Below are 15,520 nucleotides of genomic sequence, written 5' to 3' on the forward strand. Positions count from 1 at the left end.
AAATTGTAGTCACATGAATAACAACAGATTATTTATGCTTCAGAAAAGGACTGATCATATAACAGCAGGGTTTGTTGGGTTCCTTGAAATTGCTATGAAATATACCTTCAGCTCTTCATTGGGCAAGAGTACTTCATTGTTAACACCACCTGATCCACATGCTATCTGTAAATCGATGATATAGGCATCTCTTTCAGCTAACTTCTTTTCTTTCTCTGCCAGCATGGCATCCATTTCAGTCCCCCGACAGCGCTGAGCCTCCAGTTCAGCATCCTGAAAATGAAAAGACAACACAGCATGTAATCTATACTTCTATCATCTACAGTACAGAAGACCAGTTTGTACTACCTCCTTACAGCCTATTTTAAGTTACTGAAAAAACTGCCACCACATTTATAATGTGGTTTTAGCCATAACATTTAATTACTAAGTCTGTTTCTCACTGAAATTCTGTAGCACTCGCATTCCTGACTTTCTACAGTCAATAGCAATTTGCACAAAACACATAATATGAAATTATTCCTTGCTTGCATTTCTTTCTGTCATGAATTGCTTTTTGCAACTGAAGTAAAACAGCATTTTCATTGAAAATAAAAGGTTTAAAGATGATATTAAACCACACAGGTCATACAATTTTTCCTTTTCCATTTACTATCAAAATACCATAGAAGTATTCTAGAGAATTCATTAACTGAAGACACAACAGAACAACTATTACTGTATTTTCTCAAGCAGGTTATAACATTATAACATGGACATGTTGAGGGTTTAGTGAGAACTGTTGGTGATAGGTGGATGGTTGGAGTGGATGATCTTGTAGGTCTTTTCCAACCTTGGTGTTTCTGTGATTCTGTGATATATCCTTCTCTTTCTTCTCAACCAAAAACTCTCTCTGAACATCTGTTTAGCCTTTAAATATAATCATGCACCACAAACGTGAAAAAATACACACTAAGCATCACTTAAATTACCACCTTTTTTTGTAACTCTTCATTTTTTTGTGTAATCTGGGATTCCAGTTCTTCAATTCTCTTTCTCAGCACCAATATTTTCCCACGATTTGCTGCAGCATTTTCCTGGTCACCATCTCTTGATGCCTGCAAAAAACATGGAGTCTTTAATACCATAAATAGGTAGTGACTGATTTTGGGATACCTCCACCTATTCCTACAATAATGGTGAAATAAAGTACTCTTTACTCACGGTTGGTATTTCCATTCCCTTATACACAAATCCAAGAAGCTAAACAAAGGCAGCATGGTATTCCTATTAAGCATGTAGAAATCATTGTCTTTAAATTATTAATGATAATTATTGATGCAAAGTGAACTGAAACATGCAGAAGGGGTATTTATTTCCTCTGGCCATTGTAACCCACATAACCTGGCAAGTGTAACCAATATAACAACAGAGGAAAGAAGAGACTATTGGAGGGAGTGGGGAAAAAAGAGTCAATTAAATCCCTCCAAAGCACAATATTTCCAATCAGAATTCAGAAGGCACAATGACTGGATTATAGAAATTATTTGCCATTACAAAAGAAATCAAACCCAATTGCTAACAGCACATCTTGCTAGGAAAATAAATCAGATATTCAAATAATTAGTCAAATATTAAAGTCTCACTAAAGTTATTACAGAAGTTACATGACATTAAAACATGCTTTTTTGAAGGAAAACAAATCTACTCATATGAAAGCACTACTACAAACAAATTAAGAAATCTGTGTTTCTGGTAAAATACTGGTCAGCTAAACCAAAAGATTACTACATTTAATCCAAACTTTGCTTCCAAGGCCATTTTTAGATTACCATGGTTGTTCTGGTTATTAAAATTACAAGGTGGGTTTCTTAGTTTCATTTCCTCTCAAAAACATATTCCTGACTCATGTGTGAAGAGTCTGAGATGCTAATAAGACAAACAGCAGTATAATTTTTTAGTTTTTTATTTAACTAGAACAATTTGAAAGCGATGCACAATTTTCTAAATTTCTATAGCAAAATAAATTAGATAGAAATATACAGTCTGGCAGATAGCAACTACAAAGTTTATCTTAATTGTAACCTGATCAAAGCAGCTCAAATTGGGACTTCAGTTCCATATTCAAGTCTAGCATATTAAACCGTTCACTTTCGAGCTTAAAAGCACTTACCTTTTTTGGTTCTGCTTTTTCCTCTGAGCCTCCTGATGCTGACAACTGTTTCTTAAGTTCTTCCAGTTGTGAGGTTAACGATGCAACCTTGGCTTTGTTTTGCAGCTTCACTTTGGAAAGTTTGGCATCAGCAGATTCCTTCTCCTCCTACAAACATCAGAGTCATGAAGAACTTAAATCAGCTCCGTGAGCAACTGCGTCCTTCAAGTGTCCCATTAAAAACAAACAAACAGATAAAAATCTAAAAACAAAACTAAGAAATCTAAACCCAAAACAAAATTTTAGAAGAGACTGAAGAGACTGCTGCCTGTGCAACATTCAAACTCAGTTAACTTTTGGAACAGACAATATGTTGACAAAAGGCTAGAACATCCAGGTATCTGTAACAGCTAATTGTTATCAACGCATCCTGAAGTTCCTCCAGTTGCTGACTGTTAAGCTTTTACATACAAAATTAGCTTATGACAAACAGGACTGAAGTGTTGGTTTTTTTTAACAGTCTTTTTGACAGGAACACATACACGGTACCTTTAACTGATGATCTTTATTTCGAAGCTCAGCATCCTTCTCTCGAACAAGCTCCTTTAGCTGTACTACCAGCTGCTCAGTACTTGCCAGCTGTTCAGTCAAATCCGTCACCGACATACTTTTTGCATCTTGTGAGCCCGCAGCCTGCAGACATTAACTACACTTTGAACAAACAAAATGGTGCAGACAATGCTCCTTGTGCAAAAAAATCATCCGTTTTGGTCTGGGTTTTTTTTTGGGGGGGGGTTCTGGGGGGGTGTTGAAAGGCAAGAGGGTGTGTTTGTTTTCTAAACACAAACAGCAAATCTTTTTAGAACACAACATTAAAACATGCATCTACTATAATGTGCACATACCAGACTGGTCATAGCTAGTTTGACAGATATAGTAACAGAAGGGGTTATATAAAACCATGTTAAAAAGATCTTGCAACATAGTTTTAATGATCTGCTTTCTTCTAAGTATGAACACTCCTCACTGTACTCTGGCTCAGTCAGACCATTCCACCATTCTGTTTAGACCCAATCAATCCCTATATTTTGCCACCTCAGAAATTCCTTGCAGTTTCTTTCTTTTCCTCATCCTTATATATCCTCTTGTACAGCAACTTTCCCTTCTGTCCCTGATCTAAGATCTGTGCGGAATCATAAAAAGAAACCTGAAAGATTTCAAGTGGATCTAGCTAACTCTACTTGAGGCTTTAAAGAAAGCTTTATTTTTTTTTAAGGAAGCAGAAATAAAAACCATTATCCCTCACCTTTCCCTCAATAAGACTTCTTCCAAAATAAGCTATAATGTAAGTATAGCAATAGTTCATTTAAAATAACATTTTTTTTCCTCTAAGGAGATCGACAGCACTGATTTTGAATGGCTAAACAAATCATGAAAATAATTAATAGCTATGCCAAATGTTGAGCAACTTAATGTACAAAGGCTGAATTTTCCTAACTACTGGATTTTCATCATGGCATCCAGTAGTACTGGACCTGGATGTTACTGGACCTGGAGATAACAAAATATTTTACTTGAACACTATGCACAAATAACACACTTGGGATAAAGCCCATAAAATTTCCCTGAATTTTCTCTTAAAACAATGTAAGCATAACGAAGAGAAGCAGAGCAGTTGTGTTATGATTAAATATCACGCAGAATGGAAGCAAGAACCCAATTTGACTTATAGAGTCATAAAAGCGAATGATGGTAAAAGCAATTAAGCAACTTCTTTATGAAAGAGCAAATGCATATTATTAGCATAACATCCATTAGAGAAATTATTACTGAAAAGTAGTTCATTACTTACTACTGCTTTGGAAGGAGAATCATCTCCACTACCCCATTTCCACATAGTTTCAAGATGGCTATGGAAAACAGAAATGAAATAATAAAACAGTGAACATCAGTGACTCTCAGATAATTCTAATCAATTCGTCCTTCTCTCTGCACTTTTCCAAGTAACATATTTGAATCTAACTTGTTTGTTCAATGGTGACAGCACTTCTGATCTCCATCACATTACTAGTTGCTAAGATATAATCACATTTTGTATAAAATATGCATACTATGCCTTTTGACTCCTAGTTTGTAAAAATGTCAATACTATTAAAAAAAAAAAGAAATCCAAAGAAGCCTTTAAAATGTAAATACTGTAAAGCAGTGTTCAGCATAGTTGCTATTTCCACATGTAAATAAAAGATAGAAGCATTGCTAATATTTAACCAGACCTTAAACACTGCCTGCCACTGCAGTATGACAGGGTTCATATCAACGTGTGGTTCTATAAAACCACACACATAAAATCTTCAAAGAACACCATCCTGCATTACGTGCCATGCAACCATCTTCCTCTGAGAAATAAAGTCAGTGCTGCATCCCTTGAAGTCACTGATCAGCCTATTAAATAGCAGCAGCTGACACTGCAGGAGCAGCACTTATTCCTTGCTCCTTTGCTCTGCAGCGAGCAAGACTGATTTCTAAATAGCAACAAAGTATTAGACACATGTAATTGTAGTCTCTGGCTGTGGAAAGCTGTAGACTCATAAATTAAGGCAACTCAGGGCTCTAGGGTGGCAAAATCCTGAAGATCAAAAGGACAGAAGGCAGCTCAGGGGTTAAGAACAATCCTGCATACTAGTGATAGGCCTGGCTGAGAATAAAACGGGCAGTCTTCAAATATCCCATGCTGTAAACACCAGACTGCACTGTAAAAACGTATATTAAGAACAGACAGATGTTGCTCTGTCACTGGATAATACTCCAAACAGCAGCGCAGAGTGAGAAGCCAAGCCCTACCTGTTCTATAATCTCCTCTCTCCACTGGCAACACCCATCTGTACAGCATACTTTTGAAATATGCATGCACAGATCAGTCAGCACTACTGAATTTGGAAACCAGTTTATTATAAACATTAGCACATAGCTTACCTTAAAAAGTATGCAGAATGATAGTAGAGACTGCTTTTAAAGATGTTTATCTTCTAAAAGCTAAAACCAGCAATCACAGACTGCAATCTATGGCCTATGTTATCTACAAGGTCAAAATGGATTATGCTAAGAATCTTTCCTAACATTAAAACCAACAAAATAGCTATGGGCTTGGGGATGGAAATTATATAACTTAAAAGTAAAAACCCCATCTATGACTCCTCCACAGCCCTAACATCAAATCTGTTCTCATTAAAAAGCTCATTTCCAGATACATAAAAGGGTTACCGAGCTACAGAGAAGCTAAAAGGGACTCATTGGATGTAATACGGTGGTGCATTTACATTTTACTTATGAATATTTCAGCTCATTTCCAGTTTTGACTGAAGCAATTGCCTTCAGCCACTTCATGTGCCAGCATTCCTACCTGAATACCTTAACTGCTACTTTCCCAATCATCTTTATTTATAGCAGGGTTACTAAATATTGAGAAGTTTTCCAAACTAACTTGGAAACAAAAACAAAAATTCCTCACCCAGCATGAAGCCAACCAATAGTGATTTTTGCATTTCTTATGCTGACAACAAATTAAAGCACCAAGGCTGCAGCTGGAACGCTCAGCACAATCCTTTCTCCTTGCAGTATTATCTAAACAAAACTTAATCAAGTTTTCTATCCCAATTGTCCTTCCAGTGCTAGCCTATTTCCTGGACACAGCACTATCAGTCATCAAGCACATAAGAAATGATCTGTGGCTACCTTTTCTGTGTTTGTTTTCCTGCTGCAAGATCTACCTGCTCACTCTCACTTTAAATGTTTCACACTGCTCCATCACTGCCAGTTCCTCATCCTGCTCTTCCTCTTGCATTTCCTACCATGCTGATCACCATCCTTTGTCATGCACTATATGCTCACTTTTCTCAATGTTTCCTTCTCCGAGGAACAACAGGCCGCATACTCAAACCTTTTGCAAACTCCAAGAGATAGAACTGAGGTTTCCTTAGCTGCAGTGAAGGAAGTTTCTCCTTATGCTCAAAGGACAACTGAGGCTTCAGCTCTTATCACAATGGGATTTTATCAAAGAAAAAAACTCCTCTGGCAGCTTTTGGCTCCATAGTCCTCCATTCTATCGGTCCTGCTCTAGCTGCAGTCAAGCCCAGCTAAAAAAAACTAATCGTGCATTCACCTGGGGGAGTTCCAGCCTGCTCACTTCCCTGAGCCAGCTATGTCAGGGCCTGGCACAAGGGGCAATGAAGAGCACACAGATGCGGGCAGGGCACCTTTCAGCAGCAGCACATACGTGAGAGGTCACGGAACCCCCGCACTCACTTTCCCCACGGCTGTTCACAGCCATTCTGATATAAAGATGGCTTCATGCACGCTCACTGAGCTCTCAATACAAAGGCATTACAGGAGCTCTTCTCTTCTCTGCAGAAGCGTAGCAGCAAACAGAGGCAGAACTACCAGGGAAGGCAATGGTGCTCCCTTTCTCTTCTTTCACACGTCTATAGTAGCAAGATTATCAACGGCGCTTTATTACTTCCAATACAATTCTTTGAACACTCGTGCTTTAAACGCAGGGACCGAAAGAAAAGCGTGTCAATATACTTATTTTTCTCACTGCACCTGCTCAGATTTGCCTTTACCCAAAACTGGTTTAACAGCACACCCGCACAGTTATTACACGTGTTTGTGACGAACGGCTCCCGGAGAACGCAGGTCGCGTTTCCCCTGGAAAGCCGGCCGTACCTCCCGGCCGTACGCACTTCCTGCAGTGCCGCCAGCACCGCCACCGCAAACCGTCCGAGGCCCATTCAGGCTCAGGGCCAAAGCAGAACACAGCCGCAACGAGGAGGCCCGGCCGGGCCTTCCCTCCCACCCACCCGATCGCCCCAGCTCGCCAAAGCAGCGGCGGAACGGCTCCGCTCGGCCGCACTCACCTGCGGGTGCCGGTGGGCGGGCGGGCGAGCCGCGCCGGGCCCTGCGCAGCGCTACCGCCTCCTCCGCCTGCGCCTCGGCACGGCCCCGCAGCGCCCGGCACGGCAGCGAGCCACGCCTCCCGCGGCGCCTCGGCATTGCAGCGCCCCCTGGCGGCGCGGAGGAGCCTCGGCCCTGAGGGAGCGTGGCAGCCGATGACCGGTGAGGGAAAGCGTCCGGAAGGGATGGGCGCCTCTGGGAGTACCGGTGCGCTGCGGATACACTGTAACGACAGCCGCGCTGTCAGTGTTCTAGGAGATGAAGTGGAACAGCTTTCTCCGTACTACCAACGTCACAGAGTTGCTTTTCCCAGCGTGCCCTTCTTTCCAATTCGCAGCGGGTGTTCTACGACTAAGGACACCATTTATTACAAAGACTGCCTGGCCCTTTCCCCCAGCTGCTGCTGGGCTGTGTGATGCGAGGCCAGGATCTCCCACAGGCACTTCCCACTGAAATTCCCAACCACGTCATGGCCACGGGCTTCCCGGCACCGTGTGCATGAATGCTGTCGGGAATAAAGGCTTCTTTGGGAAGTGCGTGCATGGGAACAACAGCACTGTGTTACTGTTACACCCTCACAGCACACTTGGGCTAGCTAGCATTTGAAAAACAAGGGCTGGAAGGCATCTTACTGAAAACTGAACTCCTAACCACTTCGACAAGACCGGCATTTGGTCAGTTCTAGAGATTTTCACGTGCAGGAAAGAGGCTTCAGATGTAACAGTTCAAAACATTGAGGTAACGGTCCATCTGTGTTCAGGTAGTTTTCCTCATTTGTTTCTGAACAGATTTTTCTGCACTGTATTTATAATTCAGAAATTCTAACAGCAAATGACTGACCTCATAAATAAAGAAACCTCTACAGTTCTGAGGCAAAACTGAGAGCAGCAGGAAGTGAACGTACATGGAAAAAGATACAGCTGTAGAAGGCTTACAAGCCTCTGAGCACAGCCAGCCCTGTAGCATCTTCAGGTCCAGAATTACGGGGTTTTCCACTCTCATACATAGGAATGTGCATACAAGTGCTGCCAGGGGAACGCTGTGTTTTGGTGCCTGTTGCCTCACTTAACCTTGTATCACCATTTCTAAAGGGACTCTTGAAAATTACTTTCAGAAACTGCTTCAGAAAACTTATCTACATCTTTGCTCCAAATATTTTTTAACGGTTCCAATTCAGTGAAGGAGGCCAAAACTCCCTTAAACTTTGACTTTTCTTTGCAGTGTGAATTGACCTGCTGTAATAATCAACACAGTGCATAAACAAGGAGTTCCTTACCCTTTAACCAATGTATCAACTAGTCTTAGAAAGATGAGAGTGGAAATTACACCCTGCTTGCTTCTGGAACCCCAACAGCCAAATCCACTGCTTGGTTCTCCCACTCCAAAATGCTGTGTGCTGCATCAAGGTCCTGTTAGTGTGATATTAAAATTGCATCATTAAGTCTGAAAGTACAGCACACTGGGAGAACAACATGCATCTCACAAATAACTGGTCTTAGTGTTTTTGTGTACCTTGCAGCCTAACTTCCCTGTTATGACTCCCTTCAGCCCTAACACTCACTTTATTCATCAGCAAGATACACGTCCCTCAGAGACAGGTGGAGATTTCACTGTTGGGACTACTTTACTGCCTTAGCAATTCCTTCACATTTAGGAGGAATTGCTCGTGGCTTGTTAGCCTCCTCATTTCTCTCAATCCAATCTGTGGTGGGAAGAAATTTCTTGCTCAGCTTTCTGCTGAGCTCCGTGCTTTCTCAGTATTAACAAATAAAGCATGCTCAAAGGTAAACAGATAAATACTGGGTTTTAGTTGTGCCACTAATTTAGTGTGGAGCAAATAATTTAGATAATTTTAAAAAACTAAGGAAAACAATGACAACAAAAACCAGAAAAGTGACAAGTTACCCTAGACTCCATGGTAATGTAGAAAGCCACAGGCACTAACCTGTATCTCACAGGACACAGTTAATCACACAAAATATTTACTACCTCACTATCCTCATAGTAAGGAAGGTTTTATCACCTTCCTTTACCACCACAGAAATTTATTACCTCTGTGATTACAGAATTAACTCTTCTTGTTAAGTCTTTTAAATATTAATCCTTTTTTTGTTTGCTTTTTCCCTTTTTTAAACTTCCCTTCTCCTGCAAATTCTCCACGTTCTTTCTAAAACATGTCAGCTCTATCACCTTTTATTATTTTTCCTATAGGACTGTTGTACTTCTACCAAAGTATGTTATGTTATATGCTTTGGCACCAACAACTCTTCTTTCCCAAACGATGGGAAATTCGTATTTTCAACAGGAAAACTCCTAAGAGATTCACATCTCTTAGGCCACATATTCTACTGCTTCCCTCCTGTGTCATACCAGTACTACTTCACTTAGAGAAAGACTGCTAACCCTCTTTGTTTCCCAGCATAACAACTCCCAAAAGCTATAATCACTCTGCCAAAACGCACTGATTATAGCAGCCATCTCCTGGTCAGAAGCAAGAGAAGCCTGGCTCACATTTAAGGAGAGTCTCCAGATGGAAAGCATGGATGCATCTTGCTTGGAAATGAGAATTATATTGGGCTGTAAGTAGCGTGCTCTTAAATAACCACACTTTCCACATTTTCTTTTTTACATTTTTATTAACCAAAGACAGCATAGCTTTCATATTTTGAGTGACCAGAGAGATCCCAGGATGTTTTCATAGCTAAGGTAAGCTTAGCCAAAAGGTGCTTTGCAGAATACATGATGGTTTGGAGTAACACAATGCAGTCCCTTGCCTTTGTTATGACTGAGTGAGCCAGTGTCACTGACACCCTGGACAGCACGAGCCAGAGCCCTCGGAAAAGAATATACCATTGGCTATGGACCATTACTCTTGCGAGAGCATGCTAAAAATTCCAAACTTGTCAAAGGAAAATTTGGCATCGTACTTAACTGAGAGGCTCCCTAAGACCAGGGGAAGCACCAAAGGTCTGTCTCCACCACTGAATCAAAACAATGTGCAGTGTTCGAGCTCTAGAAGTCGTACACACACAAACCGAGCGTTATTCTTCATGCTATTTAGATGCATGTGTGGTTTGACTGGCATTTATACAGTTGCACAAAGGTCAAAATATAAAGGTCTGCAAATTTTTGTTTAATGCTCTTATGGAAGCCTAAAGGATTAAGTTTACCTGTGCATGTGTTTCAACGAAAACAAAAGCTGATTACTCAGGAAAGTAAACTAGCTGTGCCATTTTAATTCCTTAGCATTTTATAAACAATTTTTGGTATACCAAGAAATATTTAGTGCAAAGCACATGCTTAGCTTAAAATCTAGACTTGGAGAAAAAATATAAGCAAAACTAAACTGTAAAATGAAAGCCCAGAAAAGAAGCTGGCGTATGTAATCTGCATGCCCACAGAAATATAAAAAAAGGAGGAGTTTTTCTCACTAAAAGCATTATTTTGGTTTTGTTTTAAGAAAGTTAAATGCTTTCCTCCAAAATAATGGTACTGATCATTATGTTATTGGTTTGTATAAATGAAAAAAAATGTTACATGATAGGAACAAAGAGTCTGCATCACCTAAAAAACAAATACTTCATGAATACTGCAGCAAGTTTATGCTTCTGATTCAACGCTTTCTGTGTTGAGGGTAAACCCACTGCCTTGTGAATGAAAAGGTAGCATCCAAAAGAACCAAAATCTCAAAATTAATTAAAATTCATGGTATAGTAAGAAATTACAGTTTTCCATCATAAAACATACATTATTCCTTCATTTCCATATCAACCTCAAGGGTTTGCCCAGGTCCTCCACAATGTAACACTACTCCAGAATTAGGTATTTTCACTGAGCAGATGTCATGCCAAAACTTACTGAAAGTGTTAACAATATTGGTCTCCTTCACATAAATGGAGACAGCAGTTTACCAGGTGGAACCTTAAAAAAAAGAATTGAAAATTAAAAGGCCTTGTTTCAGCCCACAGCTAGGAACTGAAAGTGCAAGAAGTACAACTGAGAAAAGGGTTAATAATGATTTTGTATGATTTCAGCTTGGAAATACAGCATACAGACCAGGATTGCTACAGAAGCATCCATAACATGGCCATTACAGAAGCAATACTGAAAGCTGCCTTGTTAATCCCAGTGACTGCACCCTCATTGCACAAGTCTTGTTGGCAGCAAAAGTAATCAAAGTTATCCAACTGATAGAATACAGCAATATCATTCACGTTGCACTGAGACAACTTCCAGCAGGAGGATGTTCTCAATTTACCTGCAAAATAATTAAAAAGATTAAGAGAATATTGAAAGCAAAGCCACTTTTGAAACAGATTGAGAATCACTACTTAGATTGAAGCTTTAGCAACGACCATCCTGGGAAGATGTCAGTCCTAAAATCAGCACAACAGTCTTTTAGGGCAGAAGGAACCAGCTGGGAAACCAGGACGTTGTTTCACTTAGCCCATTGTTTCATTTCCAAGGGCCATGCACTGAGATAAGAGCTGCTGGAGCTGACATAGTGCAGCATTCAGCCAGCAGGTTCACCTCACACAGCCTGTGCTCTTATTCCTGCCAGAGAGCCTGCTCTGTGAGACTGCGGACATCCTCATGCAAGATGCCAAGCTCTCAGTAGGAGAGCTCCAACTACAAAGTGATTAGCTTCAGAATCTCTTTATTTAAAAAAAAAAAAAAAAGCAATTAAAAGGCTGTGCTGAGTAACCCACAACCCAAAGGAAGTCTGGGAAAATGTCCACAGTTTCATCTCTGCCTTTCAAATAGAATGCAAACTCCAGAACTGCAGGTGAGTAAATACTTTGTTACAGGGCTAAGAATGATCTTCAGCTGAGGTATTTATCCATACCATGTTAACCCCATCTTTACATCAGAAATATAAACTTCACAGTGATCACAATGAATGTCCAATTCAGAAAAGTTTTCTCCCTCCTATGCCTTCATGGGCTTATCCACTTGGACTCCTTAGAGGCAACAAGCTCAAGTAAAAAGTGTGTCAGCCACAAACTCAGTACATAGTGAGACATCTGTATACATGCTAATACATCAAATATCCAAATCATCACCATCTGTATCAGTCGCTTGGAAGTCAAAATACACCAATTTACTACATGCATGACCTTCAAGCTTATATTTGCAACCTTCTATTGCAGAAGGCTAAGAAATTCAAGTTCTGTCCAGATCAGAAGTGCACAGGCAATGAAAATGGATACAGCCATGTTTACCTTAGGTCTGAAAGTCAGTATACCTACCAAATCTCATCTGCAAGCAAGTGTCTTCATTTGATAAGCAAGTGCTGTTGGTCTTGCACAAGGAAGGGCTGTTCTCGCAGTGATAGCACCTCAGGGCATAACCTAAGAAGACAAGAGTTTTGCTTTACTGAACAAGCAGAATTGAAAAGAAAAATGAAGAAACAGTTCTTGCATTTGACTGCCACAAAGCATATTTCTGGTTGTTAACCTAAACTCAAGCTGAAATGCACAAGTTTTTGTCAGTGCACATGCTGAGACTGGCAATTTTGCAAGTAAGATTTTGAAGTATGTGCTTTACATATTTCATCTTAAAAAGCACTTCACAGATAAGAGATATTTTTACCAGAATTGTATTCCACCCCTTTTTCCCTTGTTCCTTTCATCCTACCTCATATCTCCCTTGTGCTCTACTCCTTGTTTCTAAATTATACAACAGGAATTCAATATTCCACCAGCAAAGCAGCATATTTAGTTGCCATATTAAGCAGCAGCATGTTCTGCACACAGCTCTCTGCTCTGACCAAAGACAATCAGCCACAGAAACGAAGCCCTGCCTATAAAGTTACCCTCATTCCCCACAGCAACATTAAATAATGCAGGCCTTTCTTGTTATTTTTCCCTCTCAGACATTGTTTCCATGATTCCTTCACACACTGTCATAACATTCCATCAGCAGAGAGCCTCCATTATACTCACCAGAACTAGAGAAAGCAAGCAGAACAATGCAGGCGGTTAGCAGGACACAATTCATCTTGATCATGCTTCTTCCCTGTTTGGGGGGCATAAACGGATTTAAAATAATTATTATATACAGAACTGGCAAAATATGTGGTGAGGAAGGAAGGTTTCAGAAAGGGATTCTGTGTGACCAAAGTCATTGGCCATCAGAAAACCACTGAAAGGGAAGAGACAAAAGTGACTTTCACCTTCATGAAGAAGGTTTCGTGCCGGGCGCTGGGCCCAGAGCCCCACTGGCTGCAGCATTGCTGTTCATCCTGCCCAAGAGCTCTCACCAGCTGTCACCTTCTGCAAGAAGGGCCTGTGGTCCTGCATGTCTTCTCTTTCACAGCAATCCGCCAATAACCCCACAGCCACCCCATGCTCCTTCCTTTCCTCTCTAAAGGCTGTTTGAGAACTGCGTGAGCCACAAGGCTGCTTGCCCCTTTCCCCACAATTCTCCCAGCTGGGCCAGTCTGCAAGATGAAATGTGTGAGCAGTGTGAGCCTACTGCTGAATGTCTGTACCCACCATTGCAGAGAATGGGCTCTTCTGAATCACACAACAGCGTGGGTTGGAAGGGACCTTAAAGTCCACCCAGTTCCACACCCCTGCTATAGGCAGGGCTGCTCCCCACCAGATCAGGCTGTCCAGGGCCCCATCTCACCCAGCCTTGAGCAGCTCCAAGGGTGGGACACCCACAACTTCTCTGGGCAGCCAGTGCCTCACTGCCCTCTGAGTAAAGAATTGCTCCCAACACCTAATCTGTATCTTCTTTCTCTTTGTTTAAAACCATTCTCCCTTGCCCTATCACTATTTACACATGTAAAAAGTTGATGTTTTTCACGGTAAACAACTTGATGCAAAGCTCCCCAGGACCCCACACCCAAGGCTCTCCTTCAGACCCAGCACCAAGCAGATCTGAAGACAGAAGGACACACTTGAGGCAGAAGGACCTGGTATTGCATTTAGCTTTAAAGCCCAGGTGGGAGTCGACAGTGCCAAAGCACTGCAGGAATTCAGAAAACAAGTTTTGCCATAAGACTGCAGTGGGGCACTGACATCACTGTTCTTGACTGCACTTCTTCTGCTTGGAGCTACTTCTGTGCGCAGTTTAGAGGCTGTAGTCACAAGCTAATAGAATCTTTTCCTCCCAACAGAACTTCAAAAAGTGGCATTGCAGTAAAACAATACTGGAATCCTTCTCAGTCATAAGCCAAGTGAATAAACAGCCTTCTCCTCTGTATTACCTAAGCTTAAAAAAAAAAAAAAAAAAAAAAAAAGCCCTCGGATGCAGGATGTACTGTTTCCCAAGATAAGCCATTTGGTGCGACTCCTCCGAGACCCCGCAGCCGGGGCTCTTGGCACAGCCCGCAGCGCCCCGGGACGCCGCCATCTTGGAGAGACCCTCAGCCCCGCAGTGCCCGCGGCGAGGCACGGCACGGCTCAGCCCGGCACGGCGCAGCTTTGCCGCTTGGCAGAAGCGAGTCACGGCCGGAATAATAAAGGTCGACGAAGCCAGCATAATGGCTTTAACGGCAGTAAAGCTGCAATGCACCTGTTTTTTGTGATTTAAATAGAAATTGGATTCTCAAATTGTCCAGTTGGGGCATCCCACCGGCCCCGATGACACAGCTGTCCAAATGCCGCGGCTGAGGACCGCGCCGAAGGAATCTCTGCAGCCCCCCGGGACCGCTCGCCCGCGGACGAAGCTAGGTCGTTGCCGTGCCGCAGCCCCGGATTGGCGGGATGGCAGTGAGCTGCGATGGGGACCCTGACTCGTCCGCAGCCTCTCGGAGCAGCCCGTTCCGCGTCCCATCGCACCTCGCCCCATTACCCCGTGGCCGGCACGGCGCTCCGTCCCCGAGGCGTTGCGGCTCTGCCCTAGGGCACGGTGTATCTACATACATACAGATACACACAGCGCACTGCGGTATCGCCGCGGACCCGGTGCCGTGACCCAACCCACAAACCCCGTCCTCCCCGTCCCCAGCCCGGCCGCTCGCCCCGCTTCGGCAACCCGCCGCCGTTCCGCATGCAGAGGCAGCCCTCGGGCCGCCGCTCCCCTCCGCAGCGCTGCGGTGAGCCGAGAGGGGCACTGAACGTCAACGGGCGGCCCGCACCCACCGCGCCCCTTACCGGCTCCGCACGGCACCTCCGTTCAGTCCCGCACCGTCTGCAGGCGGTCGGCGGTGCAGGGCTGAGCGGTTCTGTTGCTGCCCGCCCCGAGGGCGGAGCCGCGGGCACGGCCCGGCCCGGCTGCGGCACGGCTCCCGCACAGTTGGTGATGTGGTGTTTTAAAGATCCGACCTTCGTGCGAGCCGTACCTATGAGCAAAGGGGGAGAGGACGCTTGTGTGCACACAACTTACAAACTATCAGAATCCAAGACGCTAAGATTTGATATTTAAAACAAACAAACACGCACTGTGATTTATTATTTCACTTGTAGAATTTTGTGGTGAGGAACCGGC

The 15,520-nt window shown here is 42.8% G+C and overlaps 2 protein-coding genes and 1 long non-coding RNA gene across 12 annotated transcripts in view; 1 reads left to right on the forward strand and 2 right to left on the reverse strand.

Annotated features, from left to right (window-relative positions):
• Window positions 1-7,343, reverse strand: part of LOC116229098 (uncharacterized) — a 46,051-nt gene extending 38,708 nt beyond the window's left edge. For 6 of the 9 annotated variants that reach the window (XM_090140762.1, XM_090140760.1, XM_090140764.1 and 3 more), the window contains exons 1-6: window positions 6,731-6,751; window positions 3,984-4,041; window positions 2,681-2,824; window positions 2,153-2,299; window positions 975-1,097; window positions 106-273 (exon numbers count right to left, since the gene is read on the reverse strand). In XM_090140762.1, the coding sequence (XP_089996888.1) occupies window positions 106-273; window positions 975-1,097; window positions 2,153-2,299; window positions 2,681-2,824; window positions 3,984-4,028 (627 nt within the window). In that variant the 5' untranslated portion in view covers window positions 4,029-4,041; window positions 6,731-6,751. Of the gene's footprint in view, window positions 1-105; window positions 274-974; window positions 1,098-2,152; window positions 2,300-2,680; window positions 2,843-3,983; window positions 4,042-6,730; window positions 6,752-7,044 lie in introns of those variants that run through there. The other 3 variants (XM_031593319.2, XM_090140765.1, XM_090140766.1) reach the window with 3 other exon arrangements.
• A 31-nt stretch (window positions 7,344-7,374) lies between these two features.
• LOC149917785 (uncharacterized) lies at window positions 7,375-11,206 on the forward strand. 2 transcript variants are annotated; one of them, XR_016466806.1, is made up of 3 exons: window positions 7,375-7,841; window positions 9,501-9,660; window positions 11,116-11,206. It is a non-coding gene; the product is annotated as an uncharacterized LOC149917785 (long non-coding RNA). The 2 variants fall into 2 exon arrangements; XR_016466807.1 differs by having other exon boundaries at window positions 7,375-7,819.
• On the reverse strand, window positions 9,698-15,331 carry LOC116228988 (CD59 glycoprotein). Its single transcript, XM_031593198.2, has 4 exons — window positions 15,187-15,331; window positions 13,027-13,099; window positions 12,331-12,432; window positions 9,698-11,339 (listed from the first exon to the last, which is right to left on the reverse strand). The coding sequence occupies exons 2-4, from the start codon at window positions 13,088-13,090 to the stop codon at window positions 11,146-11,148; spliced, it is 360 nt and encodes a 119-aa protein (XP_031449058.2). The 5' UTR covers window positions 13,091-13,099; window positions 15,187-15,331; the 3' UTR covers window positions 9,698-11,145.
• Window positions 15,332-15,520: the final 189 nt, after the last annotated feature.

Source organism: Phasianus colchicus, chromosome 5, assembly GCF_987193195.1.
Source record: "Phasianus colchicus chromosome 5, bPhaCol1.hap1.1, whole genome shotgun sequence".
NCBI classification, from domain to species: Eukaryota; Metazoa; Chordata; class Aves; order Galliformes; family Phasianidae; genus Phasianus; species Phasianus colchicus.

What these genes read in the sequence shown, in the direction of transcription:
- LOC116228988 (XM_031593198.2), bottom strand. Translation starts at nt 13,090, where the DNA reads ATGATCAAGATGAATTGTGTCCTGCTAACCGCCTGCATTGTTCTGCTT. An exon ending in GCTTGCTTTCTCTAGTTCTG is followed by an intron (nt 12,433 to 13,026) that starts GTGAGTATAATG and finishes TTGTCTTCTTAG; the next exon opens with GTTATGCCCTGAGGTGCTAT. An exon ending in TTGCTTGCAGATGAGATTTG is followed by an intron (nt 11,340 to 12,330) that starts GTAGGTATACTG and finishes ATTATTTTGCAG; the next exon opens with GTAAATTGAGAACATCCTCC.